General features: G+C 46.7%; 8 protein-coding genes across 8 annotated transcripts; 6 read left to right on the top strand and 2 right to left on the bottom strand.

Moving 5' to 3' along the window:
• Nucleotides 1-190: 190 nt before the first annotated feature.
• On the bottom strand, nt 191-1192 carry EDB91DRAFT_1248542 (uncharacterized protein; the record flags this gene model as incomplete). Its single annotated transcript, XM_041322949.1, has 4 exons — nt 191-409; nt 460-785; nt 844-912; nt 970-1192. The coding sequence occupies 4 exons, from the start codon at nt 1190-1192 to the stop codon at nt 191-193; spliced, it is 837 nt and encodes a 278-aa protein (XP_041177180.1).
• Nucleotides 1193-1531: 339 nt separating this feature from the next.
• Nucleotides 1532-3910, top strand: EDB91DRAFT_1082173 (uncharacterized protein; the record flags this gene model as incomplete). Its single annotated transcript, XM_041315465.1, has 9 exons — nt 1532-1591; nt 1640-1871; nt 2067-2181; nt 2282-2372; nt 2520-2649; nt 2802-3058; nt 3253-3285; nt 3344-3689; nt 3741-3910. The coding sequence occupies 9 exons, from the start codon at nt 1532-1534 to the stop codon at nt 3908-3910; spliced, it is 1434 nt and encodes a 477-aa protein (XP_041177179.1).
• Nucleotides 3911-11300: 7390 nt separating this feature from the next.
• Nucleotides 11301-11585, top strand: EDB91DRAFT_1039299 (uncharacterized protein; the record flags this gene model as incomplete). Its single annotated transcript, XM_041312858.1, has 2 exons — nt 11301-11414; nt 11463-11585. Coding segments are annotated over 2 exons (237 nt in total), but the record flags the coding sequence as incomplete, so codon positions are not given.
• A 4281-nt stretch (nt 11586-15866) lies between these two features.
• EDB91DRAFT_1012951 (uncharacterized protein) lies at nt 15867-16217 on the bottom strand (the record flags this gene model as incomplete). Its single annotated transcript, XM_041312448.1, has 1 exon — nt 15867-16217. A coding segment is annotated over one exon (351 nt), but the record flags the coding sequence as incomplete, so codon positions are not given.
• A 2183-nt stretch (nt 16218-18400) lies between these two features.
• EDB91DRAFT_364163 (uncharacterized protein) lies at nt 18401-20803 on the top strand. Its single transcript, XM_041327008.1, has 19 exons — nt 18401-18473; nt 18532-18628; nt 18697-18824; nt 18886-19000; nt 19053-19134; nt 19196-19209; nt 19270-19378; nt 19429-19446; nt 19502-19527; nt 19580-19605; nt 19660-19697; nt 19749-19773; nt 19835-19846; nt 19901-19916; nt 19972-20112; nt 20162-20221; nt 20280-20307; nt 20361-20418; nt 20472-20803. Coding segments are annotated over exons 2-19 (1146 nt in total). The 5' UTR covers nt 18401-18473; nt 18532-18626; the 3' UTR covers nt 20720-20803.
• A 1221-nt stretch (nt 20804-22024) lies between these two features.
• EDB91DRAFT_364498 (uncharacterized protein) lies at nt 22025-24405 on the top strand. The gene is made up of 18 exons (XM_041327010.1): nt 22025-22254; nt 22331-22496; nt 22551-22632; nt 22694-22707; nt 22780-22888; nt 22949-22966; nt 23022-23047; nt 23100-23125; nt 23180-23220; nt 23271-23295; nt 23355-23366; nt 23424-23439; nt 23489-23629; nt 23680-23739; nt 23793-23820; nt 23871-23928; nt 23982-24336; nt 24395-24405. The coding sequence occupies exons 2-17, from the start codon at nt 22432-22434 to the stop codon at nt 24233-24235; spliced, it is 975 nt and encodes a 324-aa protein (XP_041177175.1). The 5' UTR covers nt 22025-22254; nt 22331-22431; the 3' UTR covers nt 24236-24336; nt 24395-24405.
• Nucleotides 24406-25340: 935 nt separating this feature from the next.
• On the top strand, nt 25341-26177 carry EDB91DRAFT_364347 (uncharacterized protein). Its single transcript, XM_041327009.1, has 6 exons — nt 25341-25554; nt 25606-25687; nt 25757-25770; nt 25837-25945; nt 26002-26100; nt 26155-26177. Exons 1-5 carry the CDS (start codon nt 25466-25468, stop codon nt 26026-26028), a joined length of 321 nt encoding a protein of 106 aa, XP_041177174.1. The 5' UTR covers nt 25341-25465; the 3' UTR covers nt 26029-26100; nt 26155-26177.
• A 151-nt stretch (nt 26178-26328) lies between these two features.
• On the top strand, nt 26329-27335 carry EDB91DRAFT_364508 (uncharacterized protein). Its single transcript, XM_041327011.1, has 6 exons — nt 26329-26351; nt 26414-26697; nt 26747-26806; nt 26865-26892; nt 26946-27003; nt 27057-27335. Exons 2-6 carry the CDS (start codon nt 26582-26584, stop codon nt 27287-27289), a joined length of 495 nt encoding a protein of 164 aa, XP_041177173.1. The 5' UTR covers nt 26329-26351; nt 26414-26581; the 3' UTR covers nt 27290-27335.
• The last annotated feature ends 408 nt before the right edge of the window (nt 27336-27743 follow it).

Genomic DNA, 27743 nt, shown 5'->3' with positions numbered 1-27743 from the left:
CTAAGCTGAGAAAGCCAGTTGACCCACTGGATTATATAAGGGTAAGTCAACATCAGGTCTAGCATACAACTATTAAACTCACCACTTTGGATTCTTCTTGCCAAAGTTCAAATTCCCACCACTGACTCTCTGGGACAACCACTGAAAGTGCAAACTGCTTCATCTTGAAGATCAGAGCTTTACCAGCTCCTCATGCTGGCTGCATGCACTGCAAGAGGAAGTATGGTTCGAATGGTGGATGAGTTGAGAGGTCCACCCATGCGGAGTCTCGCACAGTGAACTCCTCGTCACACCATGCAAATGTGTCACCGAATGCACGTAGTTTAGGTAATACTGTGTCTAAAGCCAGTCTCATGAGATCTGGGGCATCGATGTGGGCATCTATATCCTTTTTACCCTCACAAATATTCTAAATGAACATCAGAGTCAGCGGCACTGTTGAGAGTCAACAGAACTCACTGCAATAACACTTCTTTCCTTATGGCCACCTGTTTCATGAATAGTGGAAATCTCAAGGGAGATGGTGTCAGCAATAGCAATGGGAGTTGAATATGCGGCCTTTGCCCATCGCTGATGCTCGGTGGCATACATGCCATGGTGTGACGAATAACCAACAGGTCCTGCAAGCTTTGATGGAGCAGCCAATGCTGCTGAGCCCTGCCAAGAGGTAGGAATGGCAACACTAGGGCCTGAGGTGCAATGTGGACGGTGAGACATAGGCGGTGGGCCCATAGAGGCATTGGTCCAGTCAGACACTGTGACCACGGGAGGTGGATTGACGCTGGCTATTGTGGTAATGATCAGCCTGAAATGGTCCTATGAAGTCAGATTGTTTGAACTTACATTTTCTTTGTGCAGCATTCACAGATTGCCAAATTATATGAGGATTGGGAATAGTGTGATAGGAAGATGCTGAAATAAAGAGTTCATAAGATATCACTACATTTGATGTGCGCCAACCCAACTCACCAGTAGGTCTCCTTGATGTTGCTCTTTTATTTTCATATCTTGCATAGCAAGCGGCACAGACATGCCAACCTACTTGTCCAGGATTGATGGTAGCAATGTACAAGCAAGGCTCACCTGCCCTGATTTGAATACCGCAAGATGGACGCTCACAGATTCGGTCCTCTGTAGCATACACATCCTCAGTAAACTGGGAGACAAGTTTGGTGTTCATGTGTTCGGCCATGGGATTGAGTGGACAATGGAGTTATGCTGAGATGGAGATGACAGAGTAGCTGTATGGTTTAAATACAATGAGGGATGGCCTGCAAAGGAGGATGATCGTGCACAGTACAAATGACGAACTTTCAGAACTCAGGGTCCTCCCAACAGACAACCTCTGAGATGCAGCCTATAGATATCAGCTACAAGTAAATAGACTTCTCACTGAATACAACTTAACAAGAGGAGTTTGTTGGAATATGATGCGTCGGATGCCGTGGGGTGAGATGTGGCCTACAGATATCAGCTACAAGTAAATAGACTTCCCACTGAATAAATCTTACCAAGAGTAGTTTGTCAGAACATGGTGTACCGGAGACATTCATTACTTCCTGTTGTGCATAGACATTCAATGCTTCATGTTGTGTGTGGACACCCATGAAATGAAGATTGTGCATCAAGTGCTTCTCAGGGGTCGGAATCCTTGGGGGTGAATCAGAGTAGGCCCATGGGATTGCGGATGGAAGTTGAGCTTCAAAGGGGTAACTTGAAGCACTTGAAGGATCCGACAGAGGCACCACCCAGGATGGCTGCATCCATGCCATTCGGTAGGAGTGCGGTACAAACGGTAGGAGTGCGGAGGATTGTGGAAAGATTCCAGATGCAAATGGCTAGCTCAGGGCCTAACATTACAACAATCAGTGGTAAGTTGACCTAATCAGTGGCAAGTTGACCTTGTATTGGTGCTTGAGCTGAGCTGTATCCATACAATAAATACACTGGCAGTCACCCTTAGCTCTAGTTCAACAGACCAATCTGATGCCCAACCAAAACAAACCCCCATGTACCTCCTTTCCTGTTGTTGTATTGCACTCAATGCTAACTCATCTCTGATCCAGCACCTTTAGACATAATTACACCGCACATCCTCCATCTCTGGAAGGCACGTCAGACGGACAAACAGATTGTTGAGGACTTACAGAAATGTTTTGATACCTCGCACTATGGTCTAGGGTGTGTCCTTTACCTTCCTCCAATGCTAATTATGTTCTTACAAGGGTTGTATTAGGCTCACCAAATTTCTCGAGATTCACAATGCAATGGGCCTTTGAAGAACACGACAGCAAGGCCATACGGTCAACACTGTCCATGATGCAATGGCCAACCTGCATGAAATGTTTCCGAATGCAGGAGCACATGAAATGGTAAACTTGTTATTTCATGAGTGGGGCATGAGTGTAGCCAGGTAATGTTTGTTTGTTTTTAAAATTTAACTTATTCATTGACTCTTATTGTGTAGGAGCATTGTTATATCTTATTTTGCTATACACGAGCCAGAACTCATCCTGTAGCATAAGGCCAATCACCTCCTTCGGAGGCAATTCTGGGCTGCAGGTGTGAACGACCTATTTGCAGTCAATCAACACAACAAATGGCTCAAGTACAGTCTTGGCCTCCATACTGGCATTGAGCCATTTTCAGGTCAGATCATGTGGATTAGGGTCTGGCACTCAAACTGAAACCCACAGCTTATACTTAGTTATTACCTTGACACACTCGAAACACTTGGATGTAAGGCTTTTTTGTCTTCTAAAATTATTTATTTACTGACACTGTCTAATCTACCCACCCAGATATGCCTATGGTAACTCAGAGCGACCCTGGATCCGAAAATTTCGGAATTGCCAATGCCCATACCATGCTCCGCCAATGGCATGATCCTGCCCTACAGGGTACCCTGCAGCACTGCTGGATGCAGAGTGAGAAGAATGAAATGCCTGAGATTATGTGGTCGCAACTACGATGCCGTTTCACGCTGGGATTTGAAGCACTTTTGGATCATGGTGTCCTGTCAGGCTGGTATGATACCAACAATACTCTCCAGCTGTGCGTCTGTTTTTTTTCTTTGTTCATCTCACACTGATACTGGCTCGGGATCTTAATATTAGGATGCTGTTCTGATGGGTGTTTATACCCTGGTTACAGCAAGAATTAGATGCATACCAGGACCAACTCAATAACACCGCTAAAAGATGAGACCAAAACAAAGTTCTCCCTCATGGCATGCCAAACCTCATATACCAGTTGGCAGAGGATTTCAGTGCATTGGACTTCAAAGTAAGTACTATCTTGCACACTATTTTATTGTCCAGTATGATAGGACTTGTTTTAACAGATCAAGGTGGAACACGAAGCGCTGGACCATGTGCGCAACATTTACATCAAACCATCTCACGTCGTCTTCAATCTGGTACCACAGCCTTTTGGTGACTGCGTCCAGCACTGCTACGATGAACTAGGATCTCCGTTAGTTACAAGGCACACTGTCTGGGACATTTATTTGCACTTGCTTGGCATGCTGCGAGTTCATGATGAGATACCGCATCATATTGACCAACTTGACGATATAGAGGAAGATCTTGGTACACTACTGCTTCTGGAGGACCACAACAAGTTGCCATATCGTGAGAAAAGTAACAGCGCCTACTACATGGGTGGAGTAGGTGGAGGTCTTGGACTTGGTGTGTTATCTTCTTCATGACGTGAATTATTCGTTCCAAACATTTACCTAGGCATTGAGCATTTGAATCAGTTAGAGGGTCTCACTCATGATGATGAGCCTGAAATAACTCTAAGCGTCAATGAAAACATTGGACTGGACCATGCAGGTTTAGTCATGTGGGAGTTCTCAGATGGCAGTGGCCCGGATGATGTGTCAGATACGCCAGATGCTGACTGGTGACCTACATCAATAGATTTCTTGTATTTCTTGTATTTCCTTATCAATCATTTTTGCATCAGAGGTGCTCACACTACTACATAGTAATTTTTATTTACTCATCAGCGGATTCACATCAGCAGTGTCTATGGTCCTGACTGTATTTTAGCTTAGTAATTGAGCGCGAGTGTCCAGGCTTCCATAGCCTTGCGCGCAGAACGTGCACGCTCAAGTGGAGAGAAGAAAACCACTATGGGCACACGCTTCAATGCGAAGGTGGGGCAGTCTACTAGTGCTTCCACCTCCTCCACAAAGACCTTTACACACCTCCCATCTCTCACCGATAACGAATGTCAACTCCTTCAGGACAATGACGGTTGCTTCAAGCGTCACAAACCCTTTGCAGGTCACACTTCCACCAATTGTCAAAAGGGCTTCCCAGATGCTGCTTTGTATAAGACTCTTACAGCTGCCCTCATTGCTTTGAGGAAGCCAAAGAATACTGGAGAAGTAGTTGCTGCAGTAGATGTTGAAGAACGACACACGGTTGCAGTTGTGATGCTGTCAGCAGTACTAGGTGATGGTACTGACTCTGGCGAAGAGTGCGTGGCTCCACTACAGACCCCTCATTTACGTTGGGACTGTCTCATTAATGGGCCTGCTGTTTCTTCTCCTGCTGTCGTATCCGCTCTCATTGACCATGGTTCTTCTCTAGTTCTGATTGATGAAGCCCTCATCAACAAACTCAGGCTACACCATCGTCAACTCTCAAAACCATTGCCTGTATCACTCGCATTGTCTCAAGATAAACAATCCTTTCTTCTCTCACAATATGTCAAACTGTGTTGTTCCTCTCTTGACCAAGCATACACGTCTTGAACTGTACGTGCAATAATTGCACCGAATCTTTGTACTCCCCTGTTACTTGGAGGCCCGTTCCTTCAACATAATCACATTGTCATTGACCACGAGCTGCGTACCTGCATTGCAAAAGACACTAACTATGACCTTCTATGACCTCCTGCAGCTGTTGTGGCTCCTCCGCATGTCTCACCATCTGGCCCACAACTATATTGGATGAAGAGAGATGTTGTTAATGAACTAAAACTTGTTCTGCCCGAACTGAAAGCCATTGTTGATGATGAATGCAAAGCGGTAAAGGAGGTTGACATTATTGCAGCTATCCAATCGCAAATTAATGGGCTTGTGTACCAAGATGAATTGAAGGCATTAGATGCGAAGCTCAAGACAGAATTTAAGGATCGCTTCCTGGCAGATATTCCGCACAATGACACAATGCCCTCTGACGTCTTATTTCGCATTCATCTAAAAGACACTAACAAAATTGTACAATAGCGTTCTTATGATTGTCCAAAAAAGTATCATGCAGCTTGGAAAATACTGCTGGACTCTCATCTCAACAGTGGGCATTTGTGACACTCAGAAAGCGAGTGGTCATCACTGTCATTCATTATACCAAAGGCGGACCCAACTGTCTTGCCACAATGGGTCAATGACTTCTGGCTATTGAATGACAACACCATGCCAGACAACCACCCCTTACTGCGTATTGACAAAATTCTAAAAGACTGCACAAAGGGCAAGTTTTTCGGAAAAATTGATATGACTAATGCGTTTTTTCAGATGTGAGTACACCCTGATGACATGAAGTTCCTGGCAATTCATACTCCCTTTGGTAAGTACAAGTGGACAGTAATGCCTATGGGGGTTGTTAAGACTGTGCTCAGGGGTAAAGCGGATTCTGAGGGGCTTGGCTTCAGCTCGTACTCTGTGCCCCTTACCTGAGTACATGCCCCTAATTTCGGAATGTAGTCCAACACAAGTTCTATGAGTTCCGACAGAACATCAGAACGGGGGTCCTCTGAAGGAGGACCGATGGACTACTAGGTGAGCGCGGGAAAGTCAGGCAGGGGTTGTTCTGCCCAACAGGAGGGAAGCGGGAGACTACTGCAGTCGGAACCAACAGTAGAAGTGGAGCGGAAGGAACTGCTTTGGACGAAGTCTGAAGCAGAGCGGAATGGAGGGGACGGATGCGAGAGTGCGGGGTCTAGTTCCGATGCACGGGAAGTCAGAGGAGCGGAGGGACGGAGGAATGGGGGAGCGGAGGAGCGGAGGAGCGGAGGAGCGGAGGAGTGGAGGAGTGGAGGAGTGGAGGATGGCTGACCTAGGGAGTCAATCCCCTAGGCTGGTTTTAACAGGAGTTGACTAGGATCAGGCCCAAGTCAGAGAACAGAAGAGCAGGGCTTAGAAAAGATAATATTCAGACTGAGTATCTACAGACAAATGTACATATGTTTATATACTCTAAGTGATGAGCATAGCATAGCAGAAGGCTATGTGCTGAGTGTACAGGAATACAATAGGATGACTGAGACATACAAGAATAAGGCTCGGGGAACAGTATGTACGCGACAGATCAGAATCGCTAGGGTATAGGGATTACCAGTGATCCGAAAAGCGGAACTATGATACTAAATGGAGATAGGACCAGTTGAGTGGTTCCTAGTCTAGGAGTGGACCGGTGAGGTGGTCAGACGGACTAATAGTTGGGTGGGGGAATACGAGCGGAACTGAAGGACCCCCACATGGGTTGGAAAAGTGGAGGGAGTAGGAGTAGGATTGGGCAGACCGATAGGGTGGAGGAGCAGAACCCCAGGTAGGGTCGGATGGAAGGGGTATGGGGTTGGAGGACATAGGGGTAGTGTTGGAAGAGTGGAATGGGGTCAGGCGGAGGTAGCAGGGCTAATCCTGCTGAGATGCACTTCGTGCATTGTCGGAGAAGGAGGAATGGAGTGGATGGGGAAACAGGGGGTCGGACCAGCAGTAGGGATGCTTATAGGTGGTACTGGGGGTACTCGGATCCGGTATATGACAGGGGTACGGAATGCCTCAGCGGTACATCAACGTCACATGACAACAGCACTACATCATTTGATTGGTAAGATCTGTCATGTGTACCTTGATGACATCATCATTTGGTTGCAAACACTTGAGGAACACGAAGCAAATGTGTGCCAAGTTCTGCTGGCCTTACATGCAGTGCAATTGTATTGCTCACCTAAGAAGACATCACTTTTCAACACTGAAATTGATTTCTTGGGTCACCACATCTCTGCTCACGGTATTGAGGTCAATAGCTCAAAGGTTGCTAGAATCTTAGACTGGCCACAATCCCGCAAGGTGACTGATGTATGTGCCTTCTTGGGTATCATTTGGTATCTTTCAGACCATCTACCGGATGTTGCTAAACACACTCATATCCTTACTGTGCTTACGACAAAGACAGCAGAGTTGCAATTCCCGGAATGGACCAAAACACATACAGGAGCCTTCCAAGCTATCAAGAACTTAGTTGTCAGCCCACAATGTCTCATGACAATCAATCATGATCATCCAGGAGACAACAAGATCTTCCTTACTTGTGACGCTTCTGACTATGCAATGGGTTCCATGCTATCCTGGGGTCAGACTTGAGAGTCTGCTCGACTGGTCACCTTTGATTCAATGCAGCTGTGCAGCGCAGAGCTTAACTACCCAGTACACAAGAAGGAACTCTTGGCCATCATACGAGCCTTGAAGAAATGGTGGTTGGATCTGTTAGGTGCGCATGTTGACGTGTACACTGATCATTGGACACTTCAGAATTTCAACACACAATGTGACCTCTCTCACCATCAGGCACGTTGGGCAGAATACATGTCGCAGTGCGATATAGCCATCCACTACATTAAGGGTGAAGATAATGCAGCTGCTGACGCTCTCTCGCGACGAACAGACACTGCATCAGTATCTGACCTGTGCACCACTCTACTTGCAATCCAATCTGATGGAGACCTGTTGGACCACATTATCAAAGGGTACGCTGCTGACCCCTGGTGTAGTAAGCTGAATGGTCTACTAGAATCCTTACCTGGCTTGTCCCGTGACAAACGAGGGCTCTTCTATATTGCAGACTGTTTAGTGATTCCACAGGTAGACGACCTTCGGGAACCCCTCTTCAACACAGCTCACAATGCCGTGGGTCATTTTGGCACAGACAAGTCTTATGCTCTACTGCGAGGATCCTACTATTGGCTGAACATGCGATGTGATCTGATCAACTCCTACATCCCATCATGCACAGAGTGCATGCAAAATAAGTCAAAGACGACGGCAATGGCAGGACCACTGCATCCCCTGCCAGTCCCGGATGCTCATGGTGACTCAGTGGCTATCAATTTCATTGGGCCACTGCCCGAAGACAGTGGTTACAATATGCTCATCTCCATGACAGACAGACAGAATTCTGACATCCATCTAGTGCCTTGCAGAGATAACATATCTGCAGAACACTTCACTGGCTTGTTTTTTGACCATTGGTACTGCAAGAATGGCCTGCCACAAGAGATTGTATTGGACCACGATAAGCTCTTCTTGTCAAAATTCTGGTGTGCACTACACAAACTGACTGATGTTAAGCTTAAATTGTCGTCCTCATACCATCCTGAAATGGACGGCACAAGCAAACGAACCAACAAGACTGTCAATCAAAGTCTTCATTACCATGTCAACTGGAATCACAAGGGTTGGGTTTGTGCGCTCCCCCGTGTACATTTTCACATCATGAATATGGTGAATGCAAGTACTGGCTTCTTGCCTTTTCAGCTGCACTTGGGACAATCCCCTCGTATGTTACCACCATTAATTCCAAATGCCACCGTCTCTGAGGAACCTGCAGAACAAAGTGCCTGCACCCTGCTGTCACAACTCAAACATGATGTCATGGAAGTACAAGACAATCTACTCACTGCAAAGGCAGCTCAAGCTGTGAATGTCAACAAGAGTCATGTGTCATCACTCACATTACAGGTCGGCAATCATGTCATGCTCACCACAAAACATCATTGATAAGAATATATGCAGAAGGGAGACAAAAGAGTTGCAAAGTTCATGCCTAGATACGATGGTCTATACGTTATCCTGGATGCACACCCAGAAAGCTCAACATACACTCTCGACCTACCAAACTCCCCAAACATTTTCCCAACCTTCCACATCAGCCAACTATGCCCGTACCACGCAAACAACCCCACTCTTTTCCCTGCACGCGAACATCCGCGTCCTGGACCTGTGGTAACTGAGGACGAACAGCTAGAGAACTTCATTGACAAGATCATCAACAAAAGGAAGATCGGAAGGGGGAAGAGGTACCTGGTGCATTGGGTTGGCTATGGTGAGGAAGATGACGAGTGGCTGCCGCAGAGGGACTTGGAGAACTGTGAGGCTCTAGACACTTGGGAGAAGGGACATTCTGAAGGATAGTGGGGAAGGGTGTAAGCATGCGCTTACGCTGATTGGACACCACACCTCATTTGTCTGTGTTTGGCTGCTGATGTTGATTCATTATATATAACTCATCACTGATGTACCTGTATCTTATCTCTTACTGTACCACCGAATCCCATAAGCTCATCCACATTATCTCTGTCCAATTGCCTGTTAGTGTTTGCCATCTACTGTGACGGTGTTCCACCACTGCTCAACTCTTTTCACACAAAGTCACATTTACATATGATACAGGTTGAAGATTTCATTAAAAATATGTAGGATAGATAGTAAACTACCTAAGAAACCTATACTACCTACTGCCCTGAGAATAGATCGTGGGTGAAAGGGATGTAGTGTAAATATGAGTTGACCCATCAGTAAAATCCTACCACTGCTCAACTGGCCATTTTCGATATTTGGGTCTTTGAAGCTTCCCACACTCAATTTCTTATCTATTTCACTTCCTCAGCACTCAATTCTTGTTATATTGTTCTATAAATTTACATATATGATACTGAATATGTTTGAAATGTACTCCAGGTTTCTGATTATTAAAATTCGATGCTTTGAAGGTATGGGCCCCTTATCAGTAGAAATAGCAAGTATATACACTATCCCAACCCTCCAGCCTATTTTGAGCTTATCCTGGTCATACAAAGGAAGTATATATGCTATAGAAATGATATATGAACAGGTTGGATCATTTGTGCAAGAGTGAGGGGGTGAAAAACATCAAAAATGTCAAAAGTGCGATTTTCTATGTTTTTGTTATTGTAGAAGGATCCTGTGTGTGTCCTGGGCTAGCTATATGATATATCTACTCCAGATATACATATAAATATACCCCCTACCTCAATTGAGGTCCGGTCCTACAGGAAAAAATTTCACAGGGGGTAAACCACCAGGAGAGGGGGGATGCACTACACAACAAGATCTTGTCCTATGGTTCTGAGCTCCTTATACATTGTTCCTACTGTTAAATAGATGCTGGGGACAATATTTTCAAGTTTATATAGCTAGAAACAAAAAAATGCGAACCTATTTTGTATTTTTCCATGCATATACTGTACCTATTGATGTAGGGCGCTTCAGGGGGTCAAATAAAGATGGTAATCTCTTCATGTATGCTCCTAAACATGTTCTGAATGCCCTGGAACACTTACCTATCAAAGGGGCAAAAATGCGAAAGTGTTTTGTACCCTACCCTATTTTGAATGGCCCCTGGAGCAGGAGCAGGCATACAAATAAACAAAAAAAAGCGGTCTATTATATTAGGGGAGCTCACAGTAGGTCGCTTCTGCTTCTGCATCCATGATAAATCGATATTTTCACATATACAGCAAAATAAATAAAAACTAAATTGAATATACCATTTCTGGCCATCACACTTGGAGTGTGCTAAGTCACATTGTTACGGGAAAGCCCGGCTTTCCAACAGTGCACTTGATAGGGTCGATCCCGTGTCCACTTCATGGAGCACCGGACGATGGAAGACTGAATGGAGGCTGTCCATTCAGAATGACTGACTGAAGTTTCAATGATAGAAGCTAGAGTTGTATATCACAAGTGAAGATCAAGTTAGAGAAATACATGGTCTAACTACTGGGGTATATATAGGTATCATCCTTTGGGTTCAGGGTAGGCTTGGGTAGCCAGAAAGTATCCCAACTAGGTAATCGTCTATGTGAGTCATAAGGACTCAGAGATAAGAGTACCGGTTCAATGGTAAGGGTCCAGGGTATGGTACCATCACAGCGGTAGGTGTCCAAGTCAGATAACGCTATCTGTCATGATAAGTGATAGGATAAACGATAGTCAGTACCAGTGTATCGGTAGAGGCGATAAGGGAGAAGTGCGCGGCTTCAATTGATCCCGGTCTAGGTCGGTTCCAGAGCTGTCTTGCTCCAACAGCTGTCATGCTGTGCTCTGCAGTTTAGTCACATGCCGGTGATGTCATCTGTCATGTGTTGTGACGCGGTTGTGACAGCGATGTTTGGCGGAGACGATAGGGGTCTGAGGGTCCCTGTAACACACATTGTACTCTACTTTATACTCTCACATGGCTAAATTGAAGAAGACACAGAATCTACCCGGCATCCACTGGAACGAGAATGAGCACTTGCGTGTGTGGAAACTCATCGCGGAAATCAGCACAAAGGCAAATTACAAGGTCTTGTTTGGTAAAAAAGATCAACATGAGGTGAGCACGGATATCTGAGTCACTAGTACTGATTCACAGAGCCATCAGAACACATCTGGCGAGACAAAGGCCAGCATTTATAAACAGATTGGTGCTATTGTGCTACCAGAGTGCTACGAGATTGATCTGATGGCAGCCGGTGACTGTGTCAAGAGCAAACTTGAATTGTTGTGGAAGCAACGCTCAGTGTACTTCTCAACAGCACCTTCAGAGCACCCTGTAAAGAGATTAATCGAGCAGCTGCAACGAAGAGGGAGCTGGAAAGACAAATGTATATCTCAGACTCTAGGAAAGATCTCGTTGTACGAGTATAGTACCTGGAAAGACAAATGTATCTATGGTATGTTAGCTCTATAGTTTAGCGTAGAAATGAATAAAACATACATCTCAGACTCTAGGAAAGATCTGAGATGTTCGGTCGACGCGACTCATTCTTTATAGTATGGTTAGCATAGATAAGTAAATTAGCGTAATGTAGGAATAGACATCTCAATATTGACGAGCCTCAGCCGACGTCAATGCGTCGCCTCATCATACCTGGATGTTGCACTCATATGGTTTCACTTTCATCTCTCCGGTCCGTTCTCCTCTGACTCTCTCGTTTCGACTGACTCCAACACTCCCCCTCAAGCGCAATCTTCCAGGCTCATCAATGCACGTAGCTTCTGGAGGTGAGGTCGTGGAAGTGGTTTGGTGAACGCATCCGTGACATTGTCGTCTGTAGGACAATACAGCAGCTTGAAGGTGCTGTCTTTGACGTGACCGCGAACAAAGTGATAACGGAGCTCGATGTGCTTGGTGCGGGAGTGGAATTTGCTGTTGGACGCTAGGGCTATAGCTGCTTGGTTATCACAATAGATGGGGGTAGGAAGTTCGACGGGACCATAAAGTTCGCCAATCAGCAACTGTAAGTAGAGGATCTCACATGCGACTGTGGTAAGGGCGATATACTCAGCCTCCGCGGTCGATAGCGTGATCAATGGTTGTTTTCGTGCGCTCCATGCAACAGGTCCCCCATTTAACATGACGACATACCCTGACATTGAATGTCTGTGCGGTTGCAATGCCCAATCTGCATCAACATACGCCTCCAGTCCTCCTTCACTCATGCCTAGGGTGATACCATGATCTGCAGTACCTTTGAGGTACCGCAGGACGTGTTTGGCCGCCTCCCAATGAAGCGGTCCCGGGTTGCGCATAAACTGGGATAAGGTTGCAACAGAGAAGCTGATATCTGGGCAGGTGCTCGTGGCTGCATACATCAGCGAGCCTATAGCGCGCTGGTAAGGCACATAGCGCATCCCTTCATACTCAGTGTGCGTGCTAGCAGACTGGTCAGTAGAGAAGGTGGCGCCTGGGTCCATTGGAGTGGTAGCTGCTTTCGCCTCGGTAAGTCTGAAGCGTTCAAGGATGGTGTCCGTATAGGCTCATTGCGAGAGGGTGACGGTGCGCGCCTCGCGGTCCCACTGGACTTTAAGTCCCAAGAGCCAGTTGAGCTCACCAAGGTCCGATATTTCGAAGTGGTCGCATAGCTGCGCCTTGAATCGCTGGATGTGGGAGATGTGATTCGCGGTGACGGCCATGTCGTCTATGGATACCGTGACAGCCATGTCGTCTACGGATACCGTGACGACCATGTGCTCAGTCGGGGTGCGCTTGAAGTATATGGCTTGGTCAACCTGTGAGCGTTTGAACGCTAACTTCGCGAATACGCCCGCTAATTCTTCTGCCCATTCGAAACCAGCCTGCTTCAACCCTGGCAGACTTCTCTTCAACTTAAGTACCTTCCTCTCTTCTCCCTGCTTCAAGTATCCTGGCGGTGCGCACATATAAATCTCCTCCTGGACGTCAGTGTACAAGTAAGCACTTTTAATATCCACCTGATGGATCTCCCAATCTCGCTGAGCTGTGATCGTCAGGACGGTGCAGATCGTACTCATGTTGGAGGTAGGTGCGAACGTATCGAAGTAATCCACTCCATATTGCTGACGTTGGCCGTTCGTGACCAGCCTAGCGCGAAGTTTGAGCTTCTGCCCATCAGGGCCGCGCTTAGTAGCTAGGACAAAGTGGCAAGGGATTATGTTAGCTCGTGGCGGTGCGTCAACAACTTCCCATGTGCCAAGTTTCTCCAACTGACTGATCTCATAATCAACCGCTTCCTACCACTCAACTCCATCTGGGCCATTTAAAGCTTGCTGCAGGGTAGGCTTGGGTTGCACAGCGGCTGCCGCGTACTGATAGGTGAGTAGTTGCTCGTCTACGAGGTCTGCATCTGCAGGATGGAAAACTAAGGAGGTGCTCTCCCCCTGGTTGAGTGCGCTATAATAGCCAGGCGGTGGTCGGGTCTGTGTTACTCTGGGTGCGGGCGGGGTATCGAGCTGCTTGGGCGCTTTGGTCGGTGTAGAGGGTGGCTGGGGCAGAGCGTTCTGGACGATACTGTCACTAGGTGCTGGTGCTGATGGGGCTGCTGGTGGGTTGGACTCCCCCTCGTCCGGTATGTCAACTGCCACAGTTACCGCGATCGGGCTGAAACTAATGTTTTGCTCTACAGATACGTGTCTCTTACCAGGCCAGTAGATCCGATAGCCCTTGCTTTCGCCATCGACTCCGACAAACACAGCTTCATCAGCCCTAGCTTCGAGCTTGCCTCCATTGAGAACGTGCACATACACTGGGCAACCGAACTCATGGGCCTGCTCGAGTGACGGACGTCGACCATTGACGAGATTGAAGGGAGTATGGTCAGGGATTGTGTGAGATGGTAAGCAATTTTTTAACCATGTTGCATAATTAACAGCTTCGCTCCAGAGGAACTTTGGCATGTCCTGGGTGAGCAACATCGCTCTAGCGTGCTCCACCAGCGTGCGGTTGAGCCGTTCGGCTACTCCGTTCTGCTGGGGCGAATCATGAACCGTCAGCTGGCGCTCAATCCCTTCCTCTCGCAGATGCTTGTCAAACTCATGACTAAGGTACTCGCCTCCGTGGTCCGAGCGCAAGATCTTGATTCGCATACCGTTGCGCTGGCGTGAAAGCCAGGCTTCGTAGTGCTTGAACGACTCTAGCGCCTCGCTCTTATGAGCAAGGAAATTGACCCTAGTCTCGCGACTATAATCGTCAGTGAATGTCATATAGTACAAGCTTCCTCCTAGACTCTCAGTTCGAGCTGGGCCCCATAAGTCCGTATGGACGACCTCACCATACATCTTCGCGCGATTCTCTGATTCCTTGGGGAAGGGCTTACGCGTTGCCTTTGCTTTAGCACAGGTATCGCAAAAATCCGGCTTGGAGGTGGAGTCTAGCTCAACACCTTCTACCAGGCCCTTTCTAACCGCCTCTAACACAGCTGTGTGTGAGACATGTCCAAGGATGCGGTGGAGTTTGTTAACGGTACGTTTTGAACGCGCAACATGCGCATGGTGCTGATTCTTCCCCATGACCGCGTATAGGCCGTCTACCTGGGGGATCGTCGCGATAACACTGCGCTTGGGGCCAGGGGACAAGATTTTACACATCTTGTCCTCGAAATACATGGCTAGGCCGCCAGCTGTGATCCGATTAGTGGAAATGAGAGTGAATGCCATTTTTGGTGTGAATAGCGCGTCCTTGAGCGTCACAGTAGTGCGCTCCTTTCCATTCGGTAAGTCCAGCTTGACGTCACCTTTCCCTATGGCGCTAATGGTTGATCCGTCAGCGGTATGTACCTCCTGGGCATCTATCTTGACATAGTTAAGGAACTTGGTGTGGTCTGGGCAAAAATGCGAGGTAGCCCCTGAGTCGATGATAGCGCCCCGGCGCTCAACAGGGATGTTCAGCTGATTTGCGATATTCGCTAGGTCACTTGTAGTGAACGCATAGTTCTCTGCTGGAGTGGCGTCAGATGCTGCCACGTTAGCACCTGCCTTTGGTGGGTGCCCTCCCTTCTTCTGCCGCTGATTGGGTCCTTGCCCCTCTTTACCTCCTCCTGGTCTCCAGCAATCGCTCTTATAATGATCCTTACGATCGCAGTTATAGCACGTTATGTCAGGATTGGTCTGGGTCGTCCCGTTCGACTTTTGACCTTTGCTGCCGGGTGTCTTTGCCATCAAGGCAGAGTTTCCACCCTTCTTGCCACTGCAACGGTCAGTGAGTTGACGATGTTCATACTCTTCAGTGACTACACTGATGAGCTCATTAGGGGTAAGAGGTTTCTGGGCAATCTTCGCTGCTGCATTGATAGGATTCAGGAAGGGAACCTAGTGCAATCGCATAAAAGTCGCGGTCCTCGATGTCCGCGCCCATTCCAGCCAGCAATTCTTGTAATCGGAGTAATTCACCGAAGTGAGTCTTAATGTCTCCGTTCTCGTCGCATCTCATATCCTGCAGACGGCGATGCAGATCTATCTGCACTAGCTCGGTCTTGCCTTCATGGATATCGCAGATTTCATCCCAGATTAACGAGGCACTCTCGAGCTTCTGGACGCACAGTAATAGTCGATTGGTGATCGTACTAAATATCTGCTGTCTGACGAGTGAGTCTTTCTGAAAAAATTCATCTGTTGCCTTTTCCAAATCACTGATCTCCGTTTGCATAGCTGCCGAGCCGTCAGGCTTCGTAACAATGCTTGTTGTTGGATCGATCTTGAATGGGGTATGTTTTGTTTCATGGCCATCGACATAGCGCATCATGCCTCTCGCACCAATGGCTGTCAACATACGTTCCTTGTAGGTGATCCAGTTGCTGGCGTCTTCGGCTAGCTTTGGGACGTTGAACATTGGGGAGTTGGTGCTGGGGAGCGCGGAGTCCATGGCCGTGACAGGGCTCATAACCTAAAGAGATTAATCGAGCGGCTGCAACGAAGAGGGAGCTGGAAAGACAAATGTATCTATGGTATGTTAGCTCTATAGTTTAGCGTAGAAATGAATAAAACATACATCTCAGACTCTAGGAAAGATCTGAGATGTTCGGTCGACGCGACTCGTTCTTTATAGTACGGTTAGCATAGATAAGTAAATTAGCGTAATGTAGGAATAGACATCTCAATATTGACGAGCCTCGGCTGACGTCAACGCATCACCTCATCATACCTGGACGTTGCACTCATATGGTTTCACTTTCATCTCTCCGGTCCATTCTCCTCCGACTCTCTCGTTTCGACTGACTCCAACACCCTGCAGTCCAGGCTATGTCTTCTAGTGAAGCACTGTTTCCGTACCGCCCCATCCGGTACAGTGTCACACCTAACTGAACCTCCACTGACTCCTGGGCTTGGTTTGAGTTGTTATGAAAGACTGGGTGGTCCTCAATTAATCCTAGAATAGCTTGAAATACCTCCGGAGAGACTCGCAACATATTGACAAAGCAGTGGTGGTCAGCTGGACTCTGTGCCCATTCCCATGCAAGGTGTAGACTGCCGGATTTAAGGACCGGAGGGTGAGAATTCAGGTAGCGAGCTTGTTGTATGGCTGATATGCAATTTATATCTATAGTAAGCTCTCATGAAAGGTCTTTGAGTGTCTGTGCAGGTCGAAAGAGTGCTTGAATGATCATGAAAAAGATATAGGATTCTAAGTATTGCTGATGTAGCGAGCTGCAAGGCATGTGTAGTATGGTGAGGGAGTTAAGTGCTTACATAACACACCACTAACCCTTGTCCCTCACGTGTCAGCAGAAGCAGAAGCAAAAGCAGAAGCAGAAGTGACCTATTGTGAGCTCCCCTATTGTATTATACATATATATACCAAGCTACTACATATATATACAGGGGAGCTATTGTGATGTGGTGGTGAAGCTGCAGTGAGGTGGGGAGGGTGTGGGAATAATTGAAATTGTGGGGTATACCATATTAGGTGATGTTTTGGGTGTTGTGGGGTAATTCCCACACTGTGTGATTGAAAAATGCGGAAATGTAATGTGTGGGAATAGTGTGGAGAGGCCTAACATGAGGAGGTGATTACACTGCCAGTTTGGGTGAGAAGGTAATGCAGCCCACACTTAGCATCCCCCATGCATCACCACCTACTGATACTTAGCTGTTTTAATGCATTACCCCTACAGGATCTTGTGGCCAGACTTCCATGTCGATGAACATCTGCTTTCGACGCTTCAGTACGACCTGCGTTCCAAAAACACGCAGCTCTCTGTCCAGGTCCTCGAACAGCTCCGCACAACAGTGCTCGGATGCATCTGGAGACATCCTACTGACTGGGATCATGACGAGCTCATAAGAGAAGTGAAGGATGCTCTCAAAAAAAATTGGATGACTTTGCTGCTGGGGGTGATGATCCTGACTCACCTTGAAACTTGAAGTCTGTTGGGAATGATATGACGTGGTAGATTATTGTTTTTATTTCGCAGTCTAGTGTATCTTATATACGTCGTTAGTACCAAGTTGTAGCTTTTGCCAGCAATATCCTCTTGGATGACATCGTGATGGCATTTTTACACGATGTTTACGGCATTTAGACTTTGCCCTCTGCCTATGCTTACCGGGCCAAGGCAGTGTACTCGTGGAGTTATGAGCAAGTTATCAGTGTTCTTGATCTGTCCCTTCTTGGCCCTTGGGACGAACATCATCCTACCATGTAAGCTAGTCTCCCGTAGTCATATACATACCTTGATAGAAGGAAGACAGTCATTCATGTACAGACAAGGAGGGGACTGTCCGAACTACCTAAGTCTGACCCTCATTGCCGCTGGCCCGCTGCGCTATCGGCCGGGCAGCACCGGTGGATTTCCTACTACGATGTCAAATCAACAACTGTTGAAGAAAGCCCGTCATCGTTCCTTCTATCAACTTGTTAACTTGGCATATGATGGCGCTCAGCGGGTGCTTATGTAGTTCCAGTGATGAACTTCACTAGTGCTGATATGAGATATCCTTACTAGTAGTACAATTACCTGTTCATAGGATCATCTCCGATGAGGCCGCTGTAACTTTCTGGAACACGTCGAGGGACGTCCCAGCCGCAGCGCATCTCCGTCACACATGATGCATGATGTTGGAATCTGGAACCTACTCATCATGTGTGCATATTGCAAGTCTCCCGGATCTTGTACACACTGTTGACAGCTCCTTCGAGGCAAGTACTATGGCAATTTCCTCAGCGAAGTGCTGTCATTATTGACCCATCCTTCAAGTTGCTCTGACCTTAGTAACGGCTTTCGTAATTCGAAAATTGTTGTTCGCGATCACTGATGTTGACGCTGCGGTCGGGACGATCGCATGTTAAGCTATGTACGTAGACGCATTTATGTCACGCCAGTTCATAACCAAAACCGCAATGCGCCGTTTCATTACGCCAGGTTATTTCAGGTTGTTTCAGATCACTGCCGCATACCTAGGCATCATAGAAGCTGTTCCCATTCGGTTCCCATGCGTCTTTGTTGTATGGGTCTTATCAAGGGCTGTGCATTGTATACCCTATATGAAGGTTAGCATCTCGATGGACGGCATCACTCTCAGATCAAAGTACTACAAACCCCACGTTGCAGACCGCCTTATAGCTCTCGCTCGGGAGATATCGATTCTAGCGACATTTAACATGGCGCAACTCGATCTGAACAATACCTTCGGTGCCCTTTATATCGGCGCTACTATTGGTTCAATGTCAGTCTGATATTCAATATGTCGATGGTTCCTTACTAACTGATCTCGATAGTTTTTTTGGTTTGAGTAATGTCCAAGCATTTCTTTACTTCCAGGCACACAGGCATTCGGGAGTCACGTTCTACAAACTTACGGTAAGTTCCTGTGTACTAGAATGAAAGACGGACCCCCATTGAACTAACGCAACGGTTTAAGGTATGCTTGCTCTGGTAAGCGCTTCTAGGGCTTGTTACTGGTGCTCCTGTTGACTCGGTAATCGCACTTGCTAGGCTTCTCGATGCCTCGCATGTCGCTATGGTTAATCACCTGATATATTATTATCTGATCATCAACTACGCAAATCCGTCGGTACTTCTTGAGATGGTGTGGAGCTTTAAGGTGCGCAATGATCTGGACTCACTGTTCCTTTCTGATCTCACCACCCGCAGGCGCTAGTACTCCTCGACGTAAGTTAGAACAAGCGAGCTACCACGTGATATGCCTCATTTCATGGCTTCTCAGGTACTTATTGTGTTTAGCGTACACATGTGAGTATCACCTCGGCCAGTAGATTTTCTTTGCTGATATACTTCCGCACAGTCTGTATGTGCAGCGGATATGGATAAGTATGCATCCGCCAAGGCCACGATCACACTGATGAACTGACCTGATCGTCTTAGTTGGCAAAGGAAGAACCCGAATTTTGCCAATGCTCAATGTAAGTGCTTGTGCCATAGCTCTTCTTTTGTCAGTCTGAGAAAATCATAAGATGGTACTCGTCGTCAGTAGCTTAGGCAAGTATATAGATAATGTTGTGAAGATTTCTATTGACGATAACGCATCTGTGTCCCGCAGGTGTTGGCATCGGTGAATAACGTGCAAATTTTTGTAGATTTGTTGCTGACCCCTATTCCTTTCCAGTTCTGCTCTGGCTCGTGTAAGTCAAACTCTCGCTGCAGCTATTGCTTTTCTCACCAAGCACATTAATCTAGATTCAAGTGCCATTATTTTTCGGACCTGGAGAGCGTTCGGTGGTCCCTCTACCTAGTTTTAGGCATGACCACACTAATTGACTTCCTCATTGCTTCTTCATTGTGTTACCTCCTTATCACTTCGAAGACGGGGTTCACTAAGTATGGCTTTTCCTGATGTTTTCTCTCTGACTGACATGTAGTCTCGTAGAACGGATATGACGCTTCGGACGCTCGTGAGATACACTATAAATACAGGATGCTTAACGAGGTACGCGTCTCGCATCGTTTCTTTCACCAGCCTGCCTCTGATTCCCAATTCTCTAAAGTGTGTGCTCGATAGCGTGTATCATTACGGTGAGTGTCCTCCATATCACTTACGATATCATGTGACTTATTACCTCCTGCAGGACACAGTAATGCCAAACAACTTCGTCTACCTCGGAATCGAGTTTCTGCTGTCGAAATGTACGCTTTGTCAGCTTCGTATCGCATGCAGAAAGCTTATTCGATGCGCTCAGTATACGTGAACTCCTATATGGCTCTACTGAACGCGCGTCAATATATGGGGTCGGATGAAAGCCCACACACTTCGCACAACCGACCTCCTCGTACCTATCTCCCAGAGCTACAGGTCAATCTTAATGTTTCGCAGGACAGATCTATCCGAACATCCGAAACGGACAAGTTCCAGTTATCTGAAAGGGCTCTGGAGCACCCCTCCTACTACCCTCCTACCGTGGTCCGCGACAGTGTGTATATCAATTAATGGAGGATTCAGACGGGATGTGCCCATCCCATCAAAGTGGTCGTAGGGATGGAGTCGTTCTCGATATTGTTTTCATTTAACAGCCTTGTGTATCTTATGGTATCATTGTAGCTTTTGCCAGCAGTATCACCTCTTGGATGAAATCGTGATGATATTTTTGCATGATGTTTAACACCTCTGTCTTCCTATGCATAAACTTACCGTCCTGTAGTTATTGTTAGGTCTCGGGTCTGTCCCTCCTTGGGACGAGAAACTGAATGATGATTTTCGATTCATGTCTAAACGGTATAGATAATAGTATCGAGCGCCCGACTACTCACGTCCAGACGATGTCTAGCTACATACGAACAAACGTCACTTCGTCTCACACGTCCTCGCCTTCTTCGCTGCATCTGGTAGTGTTATTGATCAAGGTGAGTTTTGCATCCTAGCCATGATGCATTGATGCAAACTGAATTGCACAATAGTAATCAGTCCGCTACTGAGTACAGATAGCGGCCTAACACTCATAATAATCCATGCAGACACCTCGTGCCCCCCACCTATTATATGGTTTGTTGTGGTTCTCGGTGCAAAATGCAGCACCTGCTCTTTTTTCTTGTTCTCGTTCATCGTCATTCCCCAACTGTCGTCTCATGGCTAGTGGTAAGAAGAAGACTTGGAGTACTAATCGGGGCTGGTGGTGAACGGAATTTACAGAACACCCTGGCTATGAGAGTTTGGAACCAGCATTGATGGTGCAGCAAAAGGCTAAAGTAATCTGCGATAACTCAAGCATTACGTTGCGGCAGAATGGGCTCGTGATGAACGTGAGGTACAGTTTGGATCGCGGGATCATGTACGAGATGAGCACGCAATTAAGGGAGCAGGTAAGCTTAAATTGTGCCTGATCCCCAGCAGACAAGTAGCGAAGTTCACGAGCACAGAGGGCTACGGAAAATTGCTGCACACTTGATTCAGGATGAGGAGTCATTCACAACCTCCGAGATTGAGGCAGTTACTAATCCTTCAGACTTCTAGCGAATTCCTATCAAAGATCTCTTCGATTTCTCTCGTGCTCAAGATTGGCTAGGATCCTTCTACCAAACAGCCATCCGAGGCTTAGATGCTGAGATTGAGTTATACCAGCTGTTGGATTTGGATGCCGATGGTATTGACGACCCAGAATTCCGTCAGGCGGATGAGATTTTGGATGAGTAAAATTAATGACAAGTTCTCAGTTAGGCAGGACTTAGCCAATCAGATGTGATTATATAATGTTTTCCCTTGGACTCCCGGTACCATAGCTGTTCACGTTCACCCATAGACATAGAGACGTTCACCGACTTTTGTGAACGTTCGGCGACCGGCCGAACGCTGCTTGAACGAGTAAAGTTACGATGACTTGAACTTCAGTTCACCTATAGTTTCCCACGTACCTGCTTTAGTTACGCAACTTCTACGAACCGAAAAAAATCGGAAGAGTAAATTGGGGTCACTCCTGGCCCAGTTCCATCGAACCACAGAAGCTGTTCCCGTGGGACTTCGCTACATGGGTCTGGTCGTTATCACGCGCTGGATGTTATATGATACTGATGATCATGACTCGGATGAACCAATCAACAAGGATAGCTTCTTGATGGGCGCATCACTCTCAAACCATGTATAAACTCCGAAGTGTTTCATGACCACCTTATAGCGCCGGAGATCTGGATTCTAGCACGGCATCCAACATGGCACAACTCGATCTGAATAACACCTTCGGTGCGCTTTATATCGGTGCTACTATTGGTGCAGTGTCAGTCCAAGATTCAATATGGCGGTCGTTCTTTACTAACAACGATCTTCATAGTTTTTTTGGTCTGAGCAATGTCCAAGCGTTTCTTTACTTCCAGGCACACAAGGACTCGGGAGTCACATTCTACAAACTTGCGGTAAGCCCTTGTGTACTAGAATGGAAGGCAAGCCTCCATCGATCTTACACGATGGTTTAAGGTATGCTGGCTCTGGTAAGTATTTATAGGGCTTGTGAGTCACTGGTGCTACGGACCGACGGTTGACTCGGTAATCGCGCTTGCAAGGTTTCTCGATGCCCTGCATGTCGCTTTCGTTAATCATATGATATACTATTATCTGATCACCAACTATGCGAATCCGCTGGCGCTCATTGAGATGGTGTGGAGCTTTAAGGTGCGCAATGATCGCAACTATACTGGGCTCGTTGTCCCCTTCTGATCTTACCACGAGTAGGCGCTGATACTCGTTGACGTAAGTTCGAACAAGCGAGCTACTGTGTGACATACTTCATTTTGTGGCTTCTCAGGTACTCATTGTGTTTAGCGTGCACCTGTGAGTGTTATCTCGGCCAGTGAATTTTATTTGCTGATGTGCTTCCATATAGTCTGTATTTGCAGCGGATATGGATATGTATGCATCCGCTGAAGCTACAATCACACTGATGAACTGACCTGATCGTCTTAGTTAGCAAAGGGAAAAACGTGAGAATTTTGCCAATGCTCATGGTAAGTGTTCATACCATAGCTCATCCTCTGTCACTCTGATAAACTACAAGACGGTTCCCGTCGTCTCTGCCTTCGGCAAGTATATCGGTAGCGCGGTGAAAATTTCGATTGACGATAACCCTTACGTCCCACAGGTGTTGCTATCGGTGAAGTAAAATGCGGTTTTGTGTCGATTTTTCGCTGACCTTGATCCTTCTCACCAGTTCTGCTTTGTGCAGTGTAAATCAAAGCTTTGCTGCACCTATTGGTTTTCTCACCAAACACATAGATTCAAGTGCCATTATTTTTCGGATCTGGAGAACATTCGGTGGACTCTCTACCTGAGTTTAACCACGGTCACTCTGGTTGACTTTCTCGTTGCTTCTTCATTGTGTTATCTCCTTGCCATTTCCAAGACGGGGTTCACTAAGTATGACTTTTTCCTGATGTTTTTTCTCTGGTTGATATATAGTATCATAGAACAGATATGACCCTTCGGACGCTCACGAGAGACATTATCAATACAGGATGTTTGACAAGGTACCCGTCTCGCATTCTTTCTTTCACCAGCCACTGATTCTCACTTCTTAAAGTATGTGCTCGATGGCGTGCATCATCACGGTGAGCATCTATTGCACGTACAACATGATGTGACTTATCGCCTCTTGCAGGATGCAGTAATGCCGGACAACTTCATCTACCTCGGAATCGAGTTTCTACTGTCCAAATGTACGCTTTGTTAGCTTCGTATCATGTGCAGAAAACTTATTCGATGCGCTTAGTATATGTGAACTCCTATATGGCTCTATTAAACGCGCGTTATGATCTAGGGTTCAATGAAAGTGCATACACCCCACAAAGCCGACCTCCACATGTCTATCACCCAAAGTTGCAGGTCAACATTTCGCAGGACAGATCTTCCCGAACCTCCGAAGCGGACAAGTTCCAGTTCTCTCACAGGGCTCGGGAGCACCCCACTTACTACCCTCCTGCCGTCGTCCGTTCCAGGGCAGCTGATAGTGGGTATATGGCTTAACGAAGGATCCAGATGGGACTTGACCATCCCATGGATGCGGTCATAGAAATGGAGTCGTTCTCGATATAAAATGAGGTCAAGCCAACCTGTCGGCACCTCTTGTGAGCTTGGTTATTTGTAGACCACATCTCTGAATATTTAACTCAGTGCCTTTACGAGCCGCCCGGCGCCGGTTTCGTGGAACGTGCGACATATCGCAGCCTTACTTGCTCCTGTGATCGTTATATAGCAGTCAGTCTGGCCGCTCATGCGACAATACTACCTCTTGAATGCGTGATGGTATTTTTACACGATGTTTAATACCTCTGTCTTCCTTTGCGGTCTGACTGTTATGCATAGACTTACCGTGATGCTACTGTCAGTCGGGCGGCAAGGCAGGAGGATTCATTATTAGATCTTGATCCATCCCTTCTAGGCACGGACGTCGTCCCGCGATATTGGAAGACCATCACAACAGGGTCACTATGTACCTGTTGGTAGCCCCCGCTCGCCGCCATCGTTTAGCGCCGCGGCACTGGCTGGTACCCATGGATGTTCAGCAACAAGTCTCACTATAGTGCCAAAATTAACAACAGAAGAGCTTCAGGCCGTCATTAATCCTTTCCTGTGCTTTCATGAACCTTTTAATTTCAGGTTTATTGGCATCATCATTCAGGCCTCCCAGTCAAGTCAACATATCCAGTGATGCCCAGCATATCCATTGATACCGGTCATATATTAATAATCCTCGATGTTACTTTTCTGGAGTACGACGAAGGACTCTCGTACGCAAAGTTTAACAGGCCCGTTCGGCTTTCCCAACTGGATTGGGAGGCGTGGCGTCGCAGGAGTTCCGAAATGACATGGAAACTTGTTTGAAGGTGCGTTGTCGTTGATCTTCTTTACATAAGAGGGTGCAGCCTGATGACGATTCGACGATCCCTTTGGCCTCGGCGTACGTACTCGTACCCGTTGTTTTACTGCTGATTTGCTCACGGGAAGCTTCGCCGATACTGGGCGGTGTTTGCACAGTGCTTCGGGTACAAATTAATGAAGGCTTGGGCTATACATTGACGCATTTCGTCACATCAGATAAGGCTTCCCGTGGGACTTCGCTGCATAGGGGGCTGTATAATATGAAACCAAACAAGGATATACATCTTCTTGGTACGGGCATCACTCTCATAAAACAAAGTACTATAAACCCCGAAGGTTTCAGACTGCCTTATATGTAGCTCTCGCCCGGGAGATATGGATTCTAGCACGACATCCAACATGGCGCAACTCGATCTGAATAATACCTTTGGTGTGCTGTATATCAGCACTGCTATTGGTGCAATGTCAGTCAAATATTCAATATGGGGGTCGCTCATTCCAACTGATCTTTGTAGTTTTTTCGGTCTGAGCATTGTCCAAGCGTTTCTTTACTTCCAGACACACAAGGGGTCAGGAATCACATTCTACAAACTTGCGGTAGGTCCCTGTGTACTAAAATGTAAGACAGGCCATCGATCTAACACAATGGTTTATTTATTTATTTAGGTATGCTGGCTCTTGTAAGCGTTTCTAGGGCTCGTCACTGGTGCTACGATTGACGCGGTCACCGTAATCGCACTTGCAAGGTTTCTCGATGCCTTGCATGTCGCTCTCGTTAATTTTACGGTATATCATTATCTGATCACCAACTACATCAATCCATTAGCACTTTTTGAGATTGTGTGGAGCTTTAAGGTGCGCAATGATTGTAACTATAGTGGAATGTCCCTTTCTGATCCCATCACGCGTAGGCGCAAACGATCATCGACGTAAGTTAGAACAAGCGATCTATTGCGTGATATACTTCATTTCATGGATTCTCAGGCACTTATTGTGTTTAGCGTGCACCTGTGAGTATTACCTCTCGGCCAGTGGATTTTCTTTGCTGATATACTTCCCTATAGCTTATATCTGCAGCCGATATGGATAAGTATGCATCCGTTAAGGCTACAATGACACCGATGAACTCACCTGATGGTCTTAGTTAGCAAAGGGAGAAACATGAGAATTCTGCCTATATTCATGGCAAGTGCTCATACCATTGTCCGTCATCTGTCACTCTGAGAAGACCACAAGATGGTATTCATCATCCCTACCTCAGGCAAGTATATATAGATCGCGTCACGAAATTTTCGACTGACAGTAATTCATCTGTATCTCCAGGTGTTGCCATCGGTGAAGTAAAATGCTATTTTTTGTTAATATGTTGCTTACTTCTATACATCTCCACCAGTTCTCCTCTTGACAGATATGTAAATCAAAGCCTTCCTGCGCTTATTGGTTCTCTCACCAACACATTAACCTAGATTCAAGTGCCATCGTTTTACGGACATGGAGAACGTCCGATGGCCCCTCTACCTGAGTTTAGGTATGGCCACTCTGGATGACTTTCTCATCGCTTCTTCATTGTGTTACCTCCTTGCCACTTCCAAGACGGGGTTCACTAAGTATGGCTTTTCCTGATGTTTGTTCTCTGGCTGATATATAGTATCGTAGAACGGATATGACACTGCGGGCGCTCGTAAGATACATCATCCACACAGGATGCTTGACGAGGTGCGGGTCTCGCATCATTTCTTTCACTAGCCTGCCACTGATTCCCAACTTTTGAAAGTATTTGCTCGATAGCGTGTATCGTCGCAGTGAGTATCCTCTATGGCACTTACAACATCATGTGACTTATCGCTTCCTGCAGCTTGCAGTAATGCCAGACAACTTCATCTACCTCGGATTCGAGTTTCTACTGTCCAAATGTAAGCTTTGTTAGCTTCGTTTCGCATGCAGAAAGCTTATTTGACGCCCTTAGTATATGTGAACTCCTATTTCGCCTTGCTGAACGCGCGTTATTACTATGATGGAAGCGCACGCACTTCACAAAGCCGACTCCCGCATGTCTATCGCCCAGATTTACATAGCAACACTTCGGAGGATGGATTTCCCCGAACCTTCAAAGCGGACAAGTTCCATTCAGACGGGATGTGTTCATTCCATTGCAACCATAGAGATGGAGTTATAAACCATGAGGTCACGTCAGTCTAACGGCACCTCTCGCGAGCTTGGTTATTGGTAGACCAGATTTCTGAATATTTAACGCGCCTTTACTACATTGTCGGTTTCTTGGAATAACAGACTAGCGACAGCTCGCTGGTGTAACTTTATCCCGAACCCGCTTTATCCGTCGGCCTGAAAATTCAGCACGGAGATATGTTTCGTAAGTCGATTCGGGTTCAGGCTGTCCACCACAACCATGCCATCCTGTTGGGAGATGTATGGCCACTCCTTACGCGACGACCTGCTGATGCCTATGTAGTAGTACCACCTCGAGCATATCCCGCGGATCCTGTGTATTTTGTACTATCTTTGTTTTGAACGATACCATATCCAACTCACAAACGCGACAATGATCAAGTTAATTAATGCTCGCCTTGTGCGTTCAGAGTCGGGGAATAGGGAAGGGAAGGTCATACACTTGACATGCCGGTCCGTTCTACCG

Source organism: Suillus paluster (genome assembly GCF_016628075.1).
Source record: "Suillus paluster strain FC165 chromosome Unknown EDB91scaffold_26, whole genome shotgun sequence".
Lineage (NCBI taxonomy): Eukaryota > Fungi > Basidiomycota > Agaricomycetes > Boletales > Suillaceae > Suillus > Suillus paluster.
Note: the sequence above shows the minus strand (reverse complement) of the source record. Positions and strands in the feature narration are given on the sequence as shown.